This window comes from Anabrus simplex, chromosome 7 (genome assembly GCF_040414725.1).
Source record: "Anabrus simplex isolate iqAnaSimp1 chromosome 7, ASM4041472v1, whole genome shotgun sequence".
Classification (NCBI taxonomy): Eukaryota; Metazoa; Arthropoda; class Insecta; order Orthoptera; family Tettigoniidae; genus Anabrus; species Anabrus simplex.
Window position 1 is genome coordinate 94,443,133 of NC_090271.1, and position 22,527 is coordinate 94,465,659.

At 37.9% G+C, this 22,527-nt stretch overlaps 1 protein-coding gene across 2 annotated transcripts in view; it reads right to left on the reverse strand.

Annotated features, from left to right (window-relative positions):
- LOC136877290 (integrin beta-PS) overlaps positions 1-22,527 on the reverse strand; it is a 151,514-nt gene that overhangs the window by 49,844 nt on the left and 79,143 nt on the right. For both annotated transcript variants that reach the window (XM_067151217.2, XM_067151218.2), the window contains exons 7-9: positions 16,964-17,128; positions 9,594-9,752; positions 7,122-7,256 (exon numbers count right to left, since the gene is read on the reverse strand). In XM_067151217.2, coding sequence (XP_067007318.2) covers positions 7,122-7,256; positions 9,594-9,752; positions 16,964-17,128 — 459 coding nt within the window. The remainder of the gene's footprint in view (positions 1-7,121; positions 7,257-9,593; positions 9,753-16,963; positions 17,129-22,527) is intronic.

Genomic DNA, 22,527 nt, shown 5'->3' on the forward strand with positions numbered 1-22,527 from the left:
GGACAAAACTCTTTTCATTGGTCTGTTTTCAGACCAACTTTACTTTATGGGAGTGAAAGGTGGGTGGACTCAAGGTATCTTATTCATAACAGTCATGAAAGTAGCGAGAATTATTTTTGGTACAAACAGGTGGGAACAATATCAGGAGGGTACTCGAGAATCGAGAAGGATAGGTTGCCTAGGAGAATAGTGGACTCTATTAAGGGGGGAAAAGAATTAGAGGGAGACCAAGGTGACGATGGTTAGACTCAGTTTCTAATGATTTAAAGATAAGAGGTACAGAACTAAATGAGGCCACAGCACTAGTTGCAAATACAGGATTTTGGCAACAGTTAGTTCACAGAGGCTTGCAGACTCAATGCTGAAAGGCATAACAGTCAATAATGATAATGTATGTACGGTACGTATCTTTTTGAAACATTCCATTATATGAGAACATGAACATTTTATCTGTCAGAATACATAAAACACACTCTGAAGCACTATTCATGTATAAATTTAAAAATTGTATGATCTCCTTAAACACAGAAATTAGGTACAGGAAAGACATTCATAACTACCAAACTAGGTCAATAGAACAGATATACATTTGCCATGTATCCTCTTCAAGGTATGGAATAAAAAGTACAGCATTCTCTGCCACAGCATCATACAACAAATTGCTAATTGAGTTGAGGAGTATTGAAGATTTTTCACTATTTAAGAAGTCTGTTTTCAGTTATTTTTTACATAAATATATAGAACTGTATTAATTATTAATGCACCAGTTAAATATAATTGCTACTTATCTCCAGTGTACTGCCAACGATGTTGTGTTCAACGTATATTATCTTAAGAACATTAAAACATTTTTATCATGAATTGTAAAGCCAAAATTGTAAAGGGCAGTCCCTCCCTCAAGCTAATAGCTCACTGGGACAATACTCAGAATAAATAAATAAAATAAACAAAAACAGAACATGAGACATATGTGTCCACATGGGACTGGGAGTAGTTATGTGTAATGAGTAGTCGTTTTTACAATACAAATTACGAGCTTATTGCTAAACTGGTTTTAATAGTATGAAGTATTACCACTTCATGCTACAATACAAGCCTCAACTCTTACATACATTAGGAATGCAGTGAAAGTATTTATCGATGTTATTTAATTCTAACCAATAATCTACCCAATGTTGTTTCTGTCCAGGTTTTGAGGAAGAAAATTAGGGTTCATTCTTAATAAGATTACAACAATTATCACTTTAAGTGCAAAAACCTGATCTAGCCACTGCACCTGACAGGGGCATGATCCAAGGACCTCTGGTTAAGACTGGTCATCTAAATTGCAGATGCAATGCTATTTTGAGGAAAGAAATCTTGAAATTAATAAATATCAACATCATTGAGACAGATGAAATGTCTTTAAAATTTATTTTATAAATTTCATTATTTGCAATCTACTGCGCAACCTCTTCCTTTGTCCAGCGGTAAGCCTGCAGAAGAAAGAAGCCTGTGAAGTCATGGGTGGGGCTGCATCAGTGGTTCACCATGACGCAACTTGGGAGAAGTCATCCCCACCTCACGTTCAAGAAAGTGAGGAGAAGCGAACTTTTTCGAAGCGAAATATGGGAGCCATCTTTAAATCAGCTTGGCCAACTTGATTGTCTACGATGTGAAAATGAATAAAATCTAAGTTCTGACGTCGCTTTTTGATCTGGAAGAGGTAGTTATAATTAGGGCATTTATTTAGAGTGTGTAATATCCTTTTTGCTGATAACTTATGGATGGAGAACGAATACTTCGTTTTATCAGCGTGGAAAAGTACCACGGGCCATCTGGTTAGTGTCAAGACACCCCATTGATGCAGGGAATTACCCCAGAGTAGGGATGAATGAGGAAAAACTTTAATTAATTGCAAGAGATCCTACGAAAAATAATCGCATAGATGTGTTTCATTCACATCAGGTGGATACTAGTCACCTACTGGTCACACTATTTGACATCTAGTGGGCCGTGGATAGGCCATGTGCATATTTTAAGTGGGGTAAACCTGCTTCTTGTAAAAAGGACTGCCAAGGGTGCAGCTTCCCATTTGGAACTTTCGGCTCACGGAGGGCGAAGCTATGTTTAGCCGAGCTCTTAGTAATTCTTTCTTTAGTGATTTGAAACCTAAAATTCAAATGCAGGAGAGTGATTCGTGTGAATAGTACATAGTGTTGACGTACGTGATGCTAATAATTAAATATTGAAACTGTGTCGAATCGCGAACACTTAGTTCGACTTGTAAAATTTTTATTATTATTACTACACCAAGATCGTGATGGTTAGTAATAAATGAACAGTGGCTGAGAGGTACAGGGTAATTTGATACTGAACCGTGGACTACAAGGTACTAATGAGAGACGGTGGCCAGACGCTCGCGCGGAATGCAATCGAACGTATTGTGGAAATAAACAGGTGACGTGTCCTGTGCCTAGGAAACTGCAAGTGACATCATCGATCGAGGACCATGGACTTCCGTCTTGATGGTGATATGGAGTTGTCAGTAATCGCCTTGGTGCTGATGGAGCAGTGCTAAAACCCGATATGGACCACCCCAGCTGACCAAGATGTCATCAGAGGATAGAGGATGAGTACTTTTCTAATTAAATGGCATGACTAGAGGGGACGGAATTATTTGTCATAAACTGTAGCTATAATGTTAGGGATGTAAACCTTATTTGAATGTAGAAGTGGCAAAGATGAGCACGTAGTTTTTTTTTTTTTTTTTGGTAACAGGTCTGAGTGATTTTAATTGTAAATATGGGAAATTTGCATTATGAGAAATTTGTATGCAGAAGAAGATTAATTTATTTATATGATTTGGGAAACCCATAGTTAGTTAATGCATCATAAGACCAGTAGTTTAGTAGATTCACGGATTGATAATTTAAGATAGGTTGTAGTTAATCCAGTATTGGTAATTGCATGAATAATAAGTATTGTAAGTTTAGCTACTGAGAAGTTCCAGAATTCCAAGAGATGCTCACAGGACTGATACCCCAACTCCACCCTTGAAATATTTAGCTAGGGATTGTTTCAATTTAAGTTGGGTCGTTTTGATCAGTTTAATTATAATTTAATTAGGATTTAATTATGAGTTGATTACATGTGACAATTTAATTATAGTTAAATTGTCAGTTATCACCATGTGACTATTCAATTATGAGTTAATTATGAGTGAATTATGAGTTAATTGTGATTTAATTATGAGTTGATTACCATGGGACAATTTAATTATGGTTTAATAATGAGTTAATTACCGTGTGATTATTTAATTACATTTTAATTATGAGGAAGTTACTGTGTGATGATTTGATATGATTTAATTACCAGGTAGGATCTGATTACCAGGTGTATGGCATCATTATTGCGTGTATGTGTAAGGTTAATCACGTAAGGAAGTCAGTGGACAACTGAAACCAATAATAATAATAATTATTATTATTATACGAATATTAGTATTATAAACCAGTGTCGTGATGCGAGAAAGGTGTGATAGTTGAAGCCATGGGTTCGGCCATGAGCAGAATACATGTTAAATTGAGGTTCTTTTTATTTGAAGTCAAGGCGGTTTGAAGTTTGAACTCACGGTGTGAGATGTTATAATCACACACATAGAGGGTTATGAATGAGGAATTGACCTCAGTACTATCGAGTGTGTACCACGGGACGATGTATCTTTAAAGGGATGGTTTGCTACGCCCATTAAAGGTGAGGCTAATGACCGCCTGCAGTAGGATGGGTGATGCTCGACCTTGTGCCAGATGTATTTTTTTGTGTGTATTCACCTTAAAGGAGAGGAACTTTGGGCTGAGTAGCAAGGCCTGACTGAATATGGCTAGTGGTTGGAATTATTCAACACGGCGGAATAATGTATTTGTTAATAAGCGACACGGTAACTGGTACTAATATTTGTTATATTATTATTATTTATTTGAGTATAAACTAGCTAGGGTTTTCAGCACCACATGTTTTTCATTGGGGTCATCAGATCAGTCCTGGGCATGGGCAATGGTATTCCACAATGGTGGGATGAAGTATGTGTGTATCACATGATTCTTGTACATAATGTTGACTATTTATGATGCTTTGTGTAACATGTAGTGAATGTAATTAGCATCAACGGTGGCTTCATCCCATTGGCATGGCGAATTGTGTATTCAAGTGAGGGTTCGGTTCAAACCCGAGTGTGTGATCCATGTCTGTATAATTTACCTTACGGTATTCTGTTGGGGAAATAATTCGTGTGTTTCAGATTAGGCATCACTCAGACTTGTTGCATGAGTGTAGATTTCATTTGTCCAAAAAATATGGGATAGCTTCGGTGTTTATGATAACTGTTTCCGTTCACGTTGCGTCATTGCATCTTGCATAGCGATAGATAGTACTCAGATCTATCACACAAGACCAAAGGTCAATAAATAATCCACAAAGAAATGTAGAATCAATTATGTACTTCATTTGTGCATATATGTTTCATTACCATAATCATCAGGATTCAATAAACCGATTGAATTATTTTAAACTGTATAGGAATGTGTTCTCATTATAGTTAGGTATGCCCCGTTTTCTCCTACGCTGTATGCCGCTAAGTAAATTTAAGATATGTGCCTATTTGTTTACCCATTAATGCCCTGAAGATTTCTCGCCAGAGCCTTTTAGGGTAGGGAGTTGGTACACCATGGTATCTCCTGGTAAACAGACTGATCTGTTGGGCCATTCCTCTTTTTCTTTTTTCAATTATCATATATCTTCACCCCTAATCAGTCAATGGCAGCACAGTACACATTGCTGGAAAAATTAAAAGTTTCACTTTCACTGCTGATATGCTGATAGCTTACAAAATCTATGTCTGGTAATACTTGTAGAAACCTTATATTTCAGCATATTGTAACCCCAGTGTGTTTACCAATAAACATAATCATTTTGCTTTTGTGTTTGGTTGTTTATTGATTTTAGGAATTTGTGCATGAAAATGTGAAGGATAAATATATGAAAGATAAAGATAATGTAAAATGTGAAGTGCCAACATAAACCAATTTGATAGAAAGCAATTTCAATTAGTAGTGTTCATTCTCTTATGGCCACGACCGACCGACCACCCACCCTGATCTGCATTTAGGGCAGTTGCCCAGGTGGCATATTCCATATCTGTTGTTTTCCTAGCCTTTTCTTAAATGATTTCAAAGAAACTGGAAATTGATTGAACATCTCCCTTGGTAAGTTATTCCAGTCCCTAACTCCCCTTCCTATTAATGAATATTTGCCCCAATTTGTCCTCTTGAATTCCAACTTTATCTTCATATTGTGATCTTTCCTACTTTTAAAAACGCCACTCAAACTTATTCATGTACTAATGTCATTCCACGCCATATCTCCGCTGACAGCTCGGAACATGCCACTTACAAACCACACTCTCATTTTTGTTCCATATTGAAAACAGCGATCTCACTTAGTTTACAAAAGGAGTATATTTATTACCCCACCTATTCAATACAATTAGTACCACATTACGTGGTTAATTGAACATAGAAAATCTAAATATTATGGGGACATGTTTCACCATTCTTTTATTGGGCATCATCAGCCATATTAATTTAATCTTAAAACAAATACTGTTTAGAGGACAATGACATTTATAATTTGTAAAAATTGAACTGTGATTTCTTATGATATTAATATTACAGAATAATAGTTATAAAATATGAATGGATGAAAACTATAACGGTATAAAAGACATTTAAAAAAAATGAGTTAAGTGCAGGATGTAACTCCGGGAGGACGTATCCTTTCAGCAGCAAATAGATACAAGTGATAGCGGTAATATTCTGCACTCTAGTGATGGGTGGTATAACTACAAATAGCATGCTTTATATGAGTGGTGACGATGTTTAAATGCCTTTTTCTCTGAATGACCAAAATGCTACTTATACCGTTATGGCTTTCGTCCATTCATATGATGTTGGGACATGACATATATAACACATGTTAAAAAATAGTAAACAAATTTAAATTTTTTAAAAATTTTGTCCAAAAGAATGTTTGTGTCATTCAAAATTCTAAAAACAGCACAGTCTGGTACTGAAGTGGATCCTCTTCATAAGAAAATTCAGCATATACTTGCTGGGGCAGTTGTCAACATAAGTTTTCAATAGACTAGAATGGTTGAAAACTTGTGGTGAATTTCGTTTATATTTTGCATTCTGGCGCTAAAATTGGCCAAGAGAAAAGGCGAATGTTATAAAATTATCTTCATTAAGTTGATTGATCTAAAATATTATCTTGATATAACCAATGCAAACAGACGTGATGTGCTGTTTGAAGCTGCTTTTGAGACAAGTATTTCCGAGTATTTGACAGGTAATGTTCGATTATCATGTGGAAATGTAGTCCTTCTAGAAGATGTGGAACACCGAGGAAAAGAATGTGGTTATACTGCAAAGGAACAAACAAACGAGTTTGACGTGTGTGTTTAAATAGTACGTTAATGTCTAAGAAGTATGTATTCTGTAAAGTGGGTACTTACTCATTTGCCATATTTGGGTCTATCTTACTGTATTAGCAGCATTGGTCTGTCTGGAGTTCCTACTTCTCGTGTTGTAACGATGTGATAGAGGAAGAGGGGCATGCTGAGGGGAAGCAGAGGTGGGCGGAGCAAACTTAGAACAAAATTGTTGATAAAGTAATATTTTTTCTGTGATGTACAATGGCCCACCAGTTTCTAAATGTAATGCTATGCTATAAGTTTGGTCAGATAGGCTACTTTCAGCACATGACCACCAGTCGTGACAATTGACAAAAGGTAAATAAAAATAATAATAAAAAATACAAAATGAAAATTTAAAATATAAAAAATAAATAATAAAATATAATAAAAATTAAAATTAAAAATTACATATAATAAATAAATAATTACATATATAAGTAAATAAATACATACATACTAACTTACTTTCCCTTTGCAATAATATTTTCTTTTGATTTTGTTAACAAAAAATTAACTTTCCTTTAAATAAATAATTTATGGGGAATGGGCGATAGCCCTAAATGTGGCTCAGTGGTCATTGATCAATTCCTTTTATCCTGGTTTCACTTACGTGTTCCTCCTTCTTTTCACACCGACAGCCGCAGTACACTGCCAGTTCAACGTCAAGAGTTTCATTGATGCCCACAGGTTTGAATTGCAGAGTGGTATTCCACACAGTATCATATTCTGGAGGACATTCAGATATCTGCAAAAGAAGAACAATATCATCATCTATGTCAGTGTAACTGAAGGTAACAAACTGAAATTAATCTAATAAAACTGAAATATTAGATGCAGTAGGTTACCACAGTGGTTTCCAAAGTTTGTGTTGTGGCTTGTGGGGGCACTAGCAAACATTAGCAAGGGTACCGCATGAAGGGTATTATCATGTGCCTGCTCAGGGGTTAGAAATTATAAAATGACAACATCTGCATAGGCTTAATATTTTTCAGTACATAAAAGTGTTTCTAACTGTGTCTGCGAGGTGACTCTTTGTTGCCCATTCCAAGCCTGGTTAAAGGACGACTAGAATAGAGGCCAACCACCTCCATTCTGTATAAGGACCAGGGTTCAGAAAATCTTACAGAAGCCTTGAATGAATAACAGATTTAAAGTATAACTTGCAATTTTGTACTTAGAATGTCAAAGTCTGTATAAGTCAGATACAACTATAGTTTTAACATAAGAAATTATACAAGTAAATGTGGACCTGAACTGAGATAAGCAGGAAAAGGAATTATCACAGTAAATTCAAATTATATTATATTTTAAATTTGCAATGACCTAAGATGAGTTTGGAACAGCTTTTATAGTTAATCAAAATGTATGCAATAATGTTCTGGGTTTTGAACCAATAAATGATTCAAATTAAAAGTACTTTCTTCAATATCATGGTGATTAATGCCCATGCCCCAATATATGACAGCTGTCAGGAAACAAAGGGTGAATTCTATACTCAATTGGAGCAAGCATCATATGATGTAAAATATGTGACTTTAATGTGAAGATTGGAAAAGAGCAAGTTTGGTGACCTCATGCTGGGAGAGAGAGTCTGTATGGTGACACTAATGAAAATGGTACTACACTGACAAGTTTTGCAATGTCCATCAGTCTTTTCATTAAAATCACCATGTTTCCACATAAACCAGTACATAAACACCCCCTAGATATCACCACAAGGCCACACAAGGAATCAAACTGGCCATGTGCCCCTACAGTGTGCATACCACAGTAGAAGATACATGGAAGCAGATTGTGACTCTAATCTCCATTTTGTCATCAATATTGTACAGCAGAGGCTGACCACAAACAAGTAGTCACCTTCTTGGCCATCCATGACACTCTTTCTGAAGATCATTTCACCTCTTTTCAAAACCTTTTGCTGTTCCCTGAAGTCATTTACCACCCCTCTGCTTTGTCTAATTGGGCCACAAACCACAATGTTATGATCGTACAGCTTCTTAGCAATTTTGACACTATTGCAGTAACTGTCCATGAAAACAGCATATCCCTCACCAAGGTACAGATTCAGCAGCGCAAAAGGTATGTCCCCGAGGTTCATTCCGCTAGTATTGTAAATTCTTAGTTTACATATGTATCCTGATTTTGATTCACATACCATTCAACCAACCTTATGTCATACATGTTCAATATGCAACATGTCTGGTGAACAGGTAGACCACAGAAGAAGCCATAATTACTGTGCTTTGAAGAAAGCTTGAATTTCTTCACATGTGTCTAGGCAATGTGTTGCTGGAATATTGCATCAAGAGTGTGCTGAATAAAAGGTCACGATTACTGCCTCTACAGCTTCCCTGATTTACCAGTTGCTAGTAAGATTACCCCTAATACACAGCAATCAAGATCATGAACAGTACCTAATGGCATCCTGAACCATCATGCCTGGCATTTGGCCAAACATGACACAGGACAAAGCATGCTGGATCAACACAATATCATCTAATGCATATACTGCCACCACTGCAGACAAAGTTAAAGCAGGATTCATTGAAACACATGACATATTACCAATCTGTGCCCCATAATGTGTACTTATGAACCCATTCAGTTAGTTTGCAAAGAGCATCAATTCTATTAGTTTCCCCATACATAAATTTCGACTAAATAGCACTATCCTTTTATGATTGCTGAAGTATGATGAAAATACAAATGAAGGACAACTGAAGTAGTGTACGAGAATAAGAACACACTTCTCTTAGTCGCTTTTGTTAAAGCATGTGAGGCCTATTCATTCTCTGACAAACCAAATGAAAGAATAGAGCTAGAAATTTTCTGCATACAAGGGAAATTCCAGTCTATTTTTTTAGACCACTATGCCTACTTTGTTGCAATTTCTTGTACACAATAACTTAGAGTAAATAATTTAGTGATTGTGTTAAACTTTTCAAATTCTCATTACTGTACAGTTTTATTTTGAAATGGTTAGGTGGTTATCAGGTACGAGGATTGTAAAGCCACAGAAGAAGAAGAAGAAAAAGAAGAAGAAGAAGAAGCAACAACACAACAAATGAACACCACTTACCTTAATTCGAGCTTCAAATGTGATATTATCATTTGGCTTTACATTTTCACATTTATCTGTTTCTATTAGTTCTCCCTCAGGGTCGAGACATTTGGAGTAATAGTGAATCTCGACTCTCTTATCGACTCTTCCCGACATCATTACACTTTGGGTTAATTTCTGATGAAATACAAGACAAAAATATTACTTTACTATGACAAATATAATGAGCAAGAGAATAACAAGATATATTGTAGATATAATAACTATTATTCACACAAAACTTATGCTTTGGATCCTATATTGAGAGAGAAAACACAAAAGGATAGTTTTTTTTTTAAACATAAAATGCAAGAAAACTTGCAGTTACACAGCTGTTGATATTGTGACCATGCCCCGTGATCTGAAGTTTTACATGAGGTCCGAACTATAGGTACCTAACTTCTCATTTAAAAAATACTCCATATATTCACTGGGTTTTGAACCATAGCTGCATTGGTGGGAAGCCAGCATTGATAACGATATCGTTCAGCTGTCACACCACTGAAATATTAGTACATATGTCGTTGAGAGGAAGTTAGATGAAAACCAGTGTGGTTTAAGACCACAGAGAGGCTGTCAGGATCAGATTTTCGGTACGCGCCAGGTAATTGAAAAATGCTACAAGAGGAATAGGCAGTTGTGTTTATGTTTCGTAGATCTAGAGAAAGCATATGACAGGGTACCAAGGGAAAAGATGTTCACTATACTAGGGAACTATGGAATTAAAGGTAGATTATTAAAATCAATCAAAGGCATTTATGTTGACAATTGGGCTTCAGTGAGAATTGATGGTAGAATGAGTTCTTGGTTCAGGGTACTTACAGGGGTTAGACAAGACTGTAATCTTTCACCTTTGCTGTTCGTAGTTTACATGGATCATCTGCTGAAAGGTATAAAGTGGCAGGGAGGGATTCAGTTAGGTGGAAATGTAGTAAGCAGTTTGGCCTATGCTGACGACTTGGTCTTAATGGCAGACTGTGCCGAAAGCCTGCAGTAGGTAAGAAATTCAACAGAATTGAATGTCAGATTGGTGATACAAAGTTAGAACAGGTCAATAATTTCAAGTATTTAGGTTGTGTGTTCTCCCAGGATGGTAATATAGTAAGCTCGCAGTTGCGATCAGCAGTATTCTGTAAGAAGGAAGTCAGCTCCCAGACGAAACTATCTTTACATCGGTCTGTTTTCAGACCAACTTTGCTTTACGGGAGCAAAAGCTGGGTGGACTCAGGATATCTTATTCATAAGTTAGAAGTAACAGACATGAAAGTAGCGAGAATAATTGCTGGTACAAACAGGTGGGAACAATGGCAGGAGGGTACTCGGAATGAGGAGATAAAGGCTAATTTAGGAATGAACTCGATGGATAATGCTGTACGCATAAACCGGCTTCGGTGGTGGGGTCATGTAAGGCGAATGGAGGAGGATAGGTTACGTAGGAGAATAATGGACTCTGCTATGGAGAGTAAGAGAAGTAGAGGGAGACTAAGACGACGATGGTTAGACTCGGTTTCTAACAATTTAAAGATAAAAGGTATAGAACTAAATGAGGCCACAACACTAGTTGCAAATCGAGGATTGTGGCAACGTTTAGTAAATTCTCACAGGCTTGCAGACTGAACGCTGAAAGGCATAACAGTCTATAATGATTATGTATGTGTGTGTGTGTGTGTGTGTGTGTATGTATGTATGTATGTATGTATGTATGTATGTTTCCTCTATATCTTGCATCATTCTTGGCCAATGGCCTATGAACAAGCAACTTCATTGAGTGATGAGTGAGTATATGGAGAGCTACCCATAGCATCTGATGTGAAAAAAATTGCTTTTAAAGAAATTTAGTTTAGAATGATTTTACAAAGTACATCTTCATTAATATGGAGATTAAGGTTGAGACATAGCAATTTGTGTATAAAAAGATTGGCCATTGAATTAGTAATTTTAATATAATTTTGCTGTTTGTAGAACATTTTGTATGGCGCAGAGACGTGGACCATCCTCAAAACGTGATCGTGAACGGATAGGAAGCTTTGAAATATGGTGCTGGAGGAAAATGTTGAGGATTCCTTGGACAGCTCATGGCACGAACACATCAATCCTGAACCAACTTCAGATAAAAGTTTGTCTATCGTGTAAGGTGTCCCAGCGGATCGTACACTACTTTGGACATATAATGCGTCAAGATGGTAGTCACCGGGCGAGATGGCCGTGCGCGTAGAGGCGTGCGGCTGTGAGCTTGCATCCGGGAGATAGTAGGTTTGAATCCCACTATCGGCAGCCCTGAAAATGGTTTTCCGTGGTTTCCCATTTTCACACCAGGCAAATGCTGGGGCTGTACCTTAATTAAGGCCACGGCCACTTCCTTCCAACTCCTAGGCCTTTCCTATCCCATCGTCGCCATAAGACCTATCTGTGTCGGTGCGACGTAAAGCCCCTAGCAAAAAAAAGATGGTAGTCTTCAAAAGTTGATTGTTGAGGGCAAAGTCCAGGGAACCAGACAACGAGGACAAGTACCAACATGATGGATTGACATGGTGAACAGCCCCCTACAGAGTTCTCTCAGAGTAACCACATTGAAAGCTTTAGATAGGGAAGAATGGTGGAGTATGGTTCATTGGCTAGATAGCTGAATTTTATGATAGTCACGACGCCTCAGTCATGAGGCAAAATGAAGAAGAAGAGCATCTTTATTTTATATTTTTACAGCAACACCACATAATGGTAAGTTGCCCCATCGACACTTGACCACCACTGGCTGGTAAAATGTGTGGCCATACCTGAGCAACTCTCAGTGTCAAATAATAGTCACAGAAAGCTATTTCTTGTGAAACTAAGAGACACTCATCTTGCCTGGCATTACAGGAGATGATCAAAATGATGTCCCTCAACTCTTAAACATGTCTAGCACCTCCTAAACAGATATGTGGAATGGTTGTAATAACCAGTTACAAAACTGAATCCTTACACCACTGTCATGAGGGAGTTTTTAATAAGTAACTATGATCGGTGGAAAACGGTAAATAAAAATGTAAACAGACTCTGGGATGGGTTTAAAGCAATTGTTGAGGAATGTGAAAATAGGTTTGTACCTTTAAAGGTGGTAAGGAATGGTAAAGATCCACTATATTATAACAGAGAAGTAATGACACTAAGAGCAGGTTGGAAAGAAATAGAGTTAGAAATAGCTGTGGAAGTAAGGAGAAATTGAAGGAACTTACTAGGAAAATGAATCTAGCAAAGAAGTCAGCTAAGGATAACATGATGGCAAGCATAATTGGCGGCCATACAAATTTTAGTCAAAAATGGAAGGGTATGTATAGGTACTTTAAGGCAGAAACAGGTTCCAAGGAGGACATTCCAGGAATCATTAATGAACAAGGGGAGTGTGTATGCGAGGATCTTCAAAAGGCAGAAGTATTCAGTCTGCAGTATGTAAAGATTGTTGGTTAGAAGGATAATGTCCAGATAGAGGAGGTGACTAATACTAAAGAAGTATTAAAATTTACCTATGACTGCAATGTAAGATATAAAAGTTGAAAACTAGAAAAGCAGCTGGAATTGATAAGGTTTCGGGGGATATACTAAAGACAACGAGTTGGGAAAGTACTTATTTGATTATTGTTTGCATGAAGGAACTTTACCAAATGAATGGAGAGTTGTTATAGTAGCCCCTGTGTATAAAGGAAAGGGTGATAGACATAAAGCTGAAAATTACACGCCAGTCAGTTTGACATGCATTGCATGTAAGCTTTGGGAAGGCATTCTTTCTGATTATATAAAACATGTTTGCAAAATTAATAACTGGTTTGATAGAAGAAGGCAGTTTGCGTTTAGGAAAGGTTATTCCACTGAAGCCCAACTTGTAGGATTCCAGCAAGATATAGCAGATATCTTGGATTCAGGAGGTCAATTAGACGGTATTGCAATTGACCTGTCTAAGGCATTTGATAGGGTAGATCATGGGAGACTACTGGCAAAAATGAGTGCAATTGGACTAGACAAAAGAGTGACTGAATGGGTGGCTCTGTTTCTAAAAAAGAGAACTCAGAGAATTAGAGTAGGTGAAGCTTTATCTGTCCCTGTAATAATTAAGAGGGGAATTCCTCAAGGCAGTATTATTGGACCTTTATGTTTTCTTATATATATCAATGATATGTGTAAAGAAGTGGAATCAGAGATAGGCTTTTTGCAGGTGATGTTATTCTGTATAGAGTAATAAATAAGTTACAAGACTGTAAGCAACTGCAAAATGACCTCGATAATGTTGTGAGATCGACAGTAGGCAATGGTATGGTGATAAATGGGGATAAAAGTCAGGTTGTGAGTTTCACAAATAGGAAAAGTCCTCTCAGTTTTAATTACTGTGTTGATGGGGGTGAAAGTTCCCTTTGGGGATCATTGTAAATACCTAGGTATTAATATAAGGAAAAATCTTCATTGGGGTAATCACATAAATATGATTGTAAATAAAGGGTACAGCTCTCTGCACATGGTTATGAGGGTATTGAGGGGTTGTAGTAAGAATGTAAAGGAGAGAGCATATTTGTCTCTGGTGAGACCCCCAACTAGAGTATGATTCCAGTGTATGCGACCTTCACCAGGATTACTTGATTTCAGGAACTGGAAAAAAATCCAAAGAAAAGCAGCTCGATTTGTTCTGGGCGATTTCCGACAAAAGAGTAGTGTTACAAAAATGTTGCAAAGTTTGCGTTGGGAAGACTTGGAAGAAAGGAGACGAGCTGTTCGACTAAGTGGTATGTTCTGAGCTGTCAGTGGAGAGATGGCTTGGGAGGACGTCAGTAGACGAATAAGTTTGAGTGGTGTCTTTAAAAGTAGGAAAGATCACAATATGAAGATAAAGTTGGAATTCAAGAGGACAAATTGGGGCAAATATTCATTTATAGGAAGGGTAGTTAGGGATTGGAATAACTTACCAAGGGAGATGTTCAATAAATTTCCAATTTCTTTGCAATCATTTAAGAAAAGGCTAGGAAAACAACAGGTAGGGAATTTGCCAACTGAACAACTGCCCTAAATGCAGATCACCGGGCGAGTTGGCCGTGCACGTAGAGGCGTGCGGCTGTGAGCTTGCATCCGGGAGATAGTAGGTTCGAATCCCACTATCGGCAGCCCTGAAAATGGTTTTCCGTGGTTTCCCATTTTCACACCAGGCAAATGCTGGGGCTGTACCTTAATTAAGGCCACGGCCGCTTCCTTCTAACTCCTAGGCCTTTCCTATCCCATCGTCGCCATAAGACCTATCTGTGTCGGCGCGACGTAAAGCCCCTAGCAAAAAAAAAAAAAAGAAATGCAGATCAATAGCGATTGATTGTCAGGTCTCTTAAATTTTGGAGAGCAGCGAGTTTGTACGGTTTTGCTTTTAAAAGTTTAGTTACATTTTGGGCAGAAGACAGAGATACATTAGACAGTAAGGCACGATACAACATATATTTAGAGTAACTTCTTTCTACGAGAGCTCCTGTCTAATCAAGCCTTTCCTCTGTTAGCAACAAAAAAAAAAAAAAAAAAAAAAAAAAAAAAAAAAAAAAAAAAAAAAAAAAAAAAAAAAACATAGGATAAGAACAGACCCAATGGTGCATATTCCTTCAATTTTATTATGTACAGTGAAACCTCATTAGTACATTCCTCATTAACACATTTTCTCACTTAACATTTCGTAAATTCTAAGTCCTGATTCTTATTGTATTAAATCGATAATACCTCACTTATTACATCACAAATTTTTGCTATTACTGCTTAGTACGATCACATGTTTTCTAGCCCTGAAAATGTTCTTTGTCATCCCTTGTGAAAGGAATGCAATTTCCAACACAGATAAGTTTTTGGCAATGAGACAAAAGGGCTAGACCAGGAAAAAATTGGCTGTGGCCTTAACAGCCCCAACATTTGCCTGGTCTTAAAATGGTAAATCATGGAAAATCATCTCAAGGGCTGCTGATGATAGGGTTTGAATTCATATCTTGTGAATGCAAACTTACAGCTACCTCACCAGTAACATGCAGTCAACTTGCTGCTCAGTACTGTTGCTAGAAAGTACTATAAAATTTTATTTCCTATATGCTGCAGTAGTAAAGTTCAGGAATTTTTTGTACTGCACATTTTTTTATTCAGTATTAAGAATGCACTCTACAGAGCATCAAGCATTCAATAGAGCCCAGTCATTGTCCATTGCTTGCTGCAAAATTCAGACTAAGTACTTTAATATTTTCATCCCTCACGTCCATGACAGGTGTCTAACACTTAAGTAAAATCCTAAAGCCTGTGCAATTTCTACAATCTTTATTTTTCCTTCTTGTGACTCACACTTCCTAGATACATGCAATTCTGCACACCTCCAATATTTATATTGTTACGTGTCAGCCCCGTGGTAGCTCCTTTCGGGTACTTCCAGGAAGGGGCTGGTGACTCAGACGACCTGGAAGCTCCCAGCCAGTTTGTGAGGTGGGACCAGCCTTTCCGTGTATTGTTCTCAGCAGCTGGCTTACCTGTGAGTTCCTTGGAGATTCAACGGGAATGTTCTGCCTGTAGTGACATCGTGAAATTGCTAGATCAAATCACGCGAGCTATAAAAAGGGAGCGTAGCCACAGACAGTCAGTCAGAGTTGGAGTCCATGGGGGAGTCAGTGTGAGACTCAGTGAGTTGGGATTTGGTGGCTAGGCTGAGGGCGACAGAGGTGTTGGCTGTTGCCAGTGTCCCACCGAGGTCTGAACAAAGGAGCTTGTTGTAGTGTCGGAGAGACCAGTGAGTGTGTAACTGGAGGCGACAGAACGGTATGCTGTGCTGTGCGTTCATGTAATTTTGTGGACTGAGAATCGCCTTGAGCCAGTGAGGAAACATACTATCGTGAGTGCGAGGATAAATGGACCTGCGTTAATGTTCGCTGTTGTGAGTATTGTCCTGCAGTTGAATACTGTTGAGCTGTTCAATTGTTCACTGCATGGGACTGTGCGAAGTACTGGCCTATCATTGGAGTCAAACCGACGAACAGTCGTTGTGTGTTGTATAGCCAGGGGCACTGTGTTCAAATCCAGCTGTCTACACACAGTGGCTGTAGGAGGTTCCTGGACTTGGAGGAAAGTGAAAGTAAGGATTAGTGTCCCAAAGGAATGGGCTGGACCCTTGTTGCGCCAAAATGTACAGAGATTTGTAAATAGACTGGTAATTAGTAAGTGTGGCCATTCATAACTGGTTAGGTTAGAATTCTTTGAGTTTAAATATGTGTGTGTGCATTTATTAGGCCATCCTGAAATAAATTACAATAATGAAACAAATGGAGCTTTAATTGTAACAGTATAATCATTTAAAAAAATTATGAATAAAAATAACTCACTTCAGACTGTGCATGCACTTGTTCAACAATATTTTGAAAGCCATCACTCAGCACTCCAAAACTTGAGCCTGTGATACGTCTGCTGAGAGTTAAATAGTCATCCTTCCAGGTTGAAGTTACAGCAAAAATAATGTTGATATTATTCTCAACAGCTGTGTTGTCAAGCTAAAACACAAGAAATTGCAGAGGGAATCACTCAGTTTATAATACAGGAGGAAATGTACAGAATATTTAAAAAAACAATTTTTGAGTCTGACAATCTACATATTTAAATGTATCAGCACTAACTACTGGAGTAGCATTCTGTGTTAAATGTCAGAAAGGTGCAAGACACATATGCCTTTCAAGCTTATAATGCGCTTAAAAGAAACTTATGTAGAAGAACTGCTACTGATGAGGAAAGTGCCTATCTGCTGTATGAGAAAACAGCAATGTATGATGATGTGGGGTTGTCCTTATATTTTTATGCTTTAATGTATGCTTTAACCCAATGTGTCAATATAAGTAGAATGCAAATGAACAAACAAATCACAAATCAAGTCGTATACTGCATGTCTTGTTTGTTTGTGTTTGTTTTGTGTTCCTAGTCCTTTACTACTTGTACCTAGATAATCACTTCATTGCCTCAGACATCTGGGATAACAAAACAGAACATTAAAATTGACATACAGGCAACCTAAATGGCATTAAATCATACCTACATATGGTCGGCATGGCTTTATGATTATATAGACATTGAATATAATAATTTGCAGATCACTGACTTTGTCATATGGACACAGTTCAAATCTCATGAATCAATCAATAATAATTTTTTTATGTTATTTGTTTTACATCCCACTAACTTCTTTGATGGTTTTCAGAGACGCCGAGGTGCCGGAATTTAATCCCGCATGAGTTCTTTTACTTGCCAGTAAATCTACCGACATGAGGCTGACGTATTTGAGCACCTTCAAATACCACCGGACTGAGCCAGGGCCGAACCTGCCAAGTTGGGGTCAGAAGGCCAGCGCCTCAACTGTCTGAGCCACTCAGCCCAGCTAATGAATCAATCAACAATCAATCATCAATAATCTGCATTTAGGGCTGTTGCCCAGGTGGCATAATCCCTATCAATTGTTTCGCTAACTTTCTTAAATCCTCTTGAATTCCGTCTTTATCATATCATGATCTTTCCTACATGTCTACAGCAGCTCAAGTTTACACGGTCTTAGTGTACCATCTGACAACAAAGTTAATATGTTAACAATGGTAATATCTTTAAACAGAATAAAATTAGTCAACCTGATACCAGTGGGATTCGAATCCACAATCTTTGACAAACACAATAATTACAATAATTTACCATCATACCATTGTCTGCTGCCCACCTAATAATAATAATGTCTAGATCCCCCTGCAGTCACTCACAATCCTCCACTGGCAGCTCAAAACATGCCACATAAGAACTTTGATACAGACCATGAAACTGATTACTTGTAAACATACCACATAGTCGAGCATCTTGTCTCCTAACTCTCAAGTCTTCCCAGCCCAAAGTTTGAAACATTTTCATAACATTACTCCTTTGTCAGAAATCACCTGGAACAAATCATGCTGCTTTCCTTTGGGTCTTTGCAAGTTCTTGTATCAAGTAGTATTGATACGGGTCCCATACACTGGAACTATACTCTAAGTGGGATCTTAGCATAGACTTATATGTCCTATCCTTTATATCAGTGGTTCCCAATCTGGGGGGTAATCGCCCCCAAGTGGGCGATTTGGGTTATCAGGGGGGCAGTAAATAAGCGGGGGGCGATTTGGGGGCGAAGAGTATTCAAAGGGGTGAAAATTAAAATAGTACTGTACAGTAGAAGTTGTCGGGTAGCACGAGTCACTGGTTATTCTCAGCCGGCGAGTTCACTGCACTCATATCTCTCCACAGTCCCCAGCTGTTGTTGTTCAGCACAGCCGACTGGTGACTCAACCCCCTCCCTCTCCCCCTCCTGTCATCTCAACACTTCTTGCCATTGACCTGCATTCGTCTTCAGTCTTAACTAGCCTTTCTGTGCCTAACCATCAGTTTTTGTGCGTGTCTTTTCTGTTTTTGTGTGTTTGTTTTGAAGTGTAGAAGTTCATGCACAATGGATTCAAAAAAGAAGTGTCACCAAATATACTCAGGTGAGTATTTAAAATTCAGTTTTATCGCATCACCGCAAAATGTGCATTATCCACATTGTTTTTTGTGCGATAAAACATTTAATAGTAACGAAGCCATGAAGCCTTTGCGAATGAATGCTCATTTATCAAGAGTACACAGTGATAAAGTGAGTAAAGAACTTAGTTATTTTCAACACCTCAAAGCTAAAGCTGAAAAACAGCCTAATGTGAATGAATTATTTAAAAAACGAGCAACTGATCTCGACAAGGGTCTTCTAGCTTCTTACAAGGTGTCTTTATTGATTGCTAAATGTGGTAAACCTCGCACAATTGGTGAAACTCTTATTTTACTGGCTACCAAACAAATTGTTGAAATCATGCTAGGCGAAGACCCTAGTAATAAGATAAGTCAATGGGTTCCTTTGAGCGACAATACTGTTTCCAGGCAAATTGACGAAATGGCCACAGACGTTGAATCCAAACTCACCAATTTGTTGAAGAAAAAGTAAATTTGTATTGCAGATTGATGAATCAACTGTGAATGATAACAAAGCAATTTTATTAGCATATGTGAGGAAATTACGGAGGAAATGTTGTTTGCTAGAACTTTGATCACTGATATGAAGGGACCGTCGATTTTTAAAGTGGTTTAAGATTATTTTGAGGAAAAAGAGATTCCCCTAACAAACGTGAGCACTTGCGCAACAGACGTTGCTCCTGCCATGTCAGGTCGTCATGCTGGGTTTCTAGCCCACCTTAAGAAAGAAGTGCCAGAGGTCATCACTATTCACTGTGTCATTCATTGTCAACACTTAGTTGCAAAATATTGAGTGATCTCCTGCATGAAACTCTTCAACTGGTTATAACTGGTGTCAACAATATCAAAGCTAATTCCCTCAATGACCGTTTGTTCCAAAAACTTTGTCATGAAATGAAATGTTGTATGGCTTTTAGTGCCGGGATATCCCAGGACGGGTTCGGCTCGCCCGTAGGCGACCTGCGCGTCGTGATGAGGATGAAATGATAATGAAGACAACACATACACCCAGCCCCCGTGCCATTGGAATTAACCAATTAAGGTTAAAATTCCCGACCCGGCCGGGAATCGAACTCAGGACCCTCTGAACCGAAGGCCAGTACGCTGACCGTTCAGCCAACGAGTTGGACTTTTGCCATGAAAATGATGAGGAATTCGAACGCTTGCTTCTACATATGGCCGTGAGGTGGCTTTCCAAAGGAAACTGTTTGTGCCGTTTCTTCGAATTATTTGACATCGTTGCCGAGTTTCTCGACACGTATGATCCTGTGTTAAGCGAGAATTTGAAGCAACGCAAGTTGGAACTTGCCTACCTTACAGATAGATATTTTCGAAAAAATGAACGAAGTCAATATAAGGCTTCAAGGAAACAAGATGAACCTTATCAACGCCAAAAGAATTATTGCATCATTCATCACCAAGTTTGATAATCACAAGGTAAATATTGGGCGTAAAGAGCTGATTCAATTTCCAACCCTTAAAAAGTGTTCAGTGTCAGATAACGAGTCTCCTGAACTCCCAGAAGATAAAATTCTAATTTTGACTGATCACCTTGACCAGTTAAAAACTGACAAGGAATCAAGATTTGAAGATTTGAACAAGTTACAAATTCCAGATTGGATTCTAGATCCATTCTCGTTTGAAGCTGTGGATAAGCTTGATTACTCTTTGCAAATGAGTTTCTAGATCTGAAGTATGAATGCGAGACGAAAATCATTTTCTAGCAGAGCAGTTACGAGTTAGTCTGGGTGAAGCTTATGGACACTTATCCACAACTGTGGAGAAAAACTGAGCCACTTCTCATCTCATTCCTGTCAATATATTTAGTTGAAAAAGGATTTAGTTCTGTTGTCGAGCTCCTCACAAAATAAATAAGTCGGACATTTGCCTCAAAGGAGACTTGCACCTGAAGTTGACAAACATGAATCCGGATATTCAAGCTTTAACTGAAATCCACCAAGCACAAGACAGCCATTGAAAAGGTAAAAAGAAGAAAAAAAGCAACAAAGTTCGTAAGTTTTCATTTATTTTTTCAAATTTTAACTGTCAACCAGCCTATCTTAATTTTTCCAGATTCCAATTGAAAAATGAAAACAAGTACTACTGTTTTTTAAATGTATGTCAATGATGTTAGTTAATTTCACTTCTTTGTTCTTTAAAAATCTGTAAAAATGTACATTTTACTTTTTTCTCTTTTATTTAAGAGTGATCGGATAAAACTGCTTTGGTTGTTTTTATATACGGTACTAAAATTGTTTAAAATAACAAAAATGCTGTATTATTTACACTTCAAATTAAAATTAGGCATACAATGAAAATGAAAAGGGGGCGATAGGTGTTAGTCAACCTCCAGAAAGGGGAGATGGGCCACAAAAGTTTGGGAACCATTGCTTTACATCCTTATCACAATTCCTAAATACTCTCATAACCATGTGAAGAGATCTGTAACCTTCCTTAAAAACTTTGTTAATATGATTACCCCAATGAAGATCATTCCTTATATTAAAACCTAGGTACTTACAGAGTTCCCCATGAGATACTATCACCCCAGCAACACACTAATTAAAACTGAGAGGACTTTTCCTATTTGTGAAATTCACAACCTGACTTTTAACCCCGTTTTTTCATCATACCATTGCCTGCTCTCCATCTCACAACATTATCAAGTTCATTTTGCAGTTGCTCACAATCTTGTAACTTACTTATTACTCTATACAGAATAACATCATCTGCAAAAGCCTTATCTCTGATTCAACTTCTAATTCATCCAAGTCAAGTCCAAACAACATGCATGAAAACAGAAAAACGCATTATTTGACTCACAACTACACAAGCATTCATGTTCTGCATACACCTCTTGCTGGTCTCTGCGCCAATATTTGTGTTCTATATATTGCCCCATTTGTCATCATCATCATCATTTTCCTTCCAAGTATTGGGCCATGTGGCCCGTTACAGTCTTGCATTTTACTTTTTGCAAGACTTGAAGGCAGTCAAATGTCCTTCCGACGGGTTGCTAGCCTGAAGGAAGTAAGACCATTGGTGGGGCTGCCACCTCTCAGCTAATGGACTAGCTGAAATCACAGCATTTCCTCCATAATGGTTGTAACGGTTATACCGCCGTGACTCTGTCAACAGGGCTGGGAACAGGTTTTCATTGTTCTAATATTAAATGAGGTGCTGGTCAACCAAGTGTTTTTATTCCTGTCTTTTCAGTTAGGGACAGTTGCAAAAATAGTTTGTTTAGAATATTACTCACAGAATTCAGAACTACTAATTTTCCATACATCGCCTACAGGGTAATCATACCTACGAGTACATTTGTGGTATTCCTTAAGTGCCTCTTCATTGGAGTACTACTGCATATATATATATATCTGCACACTGC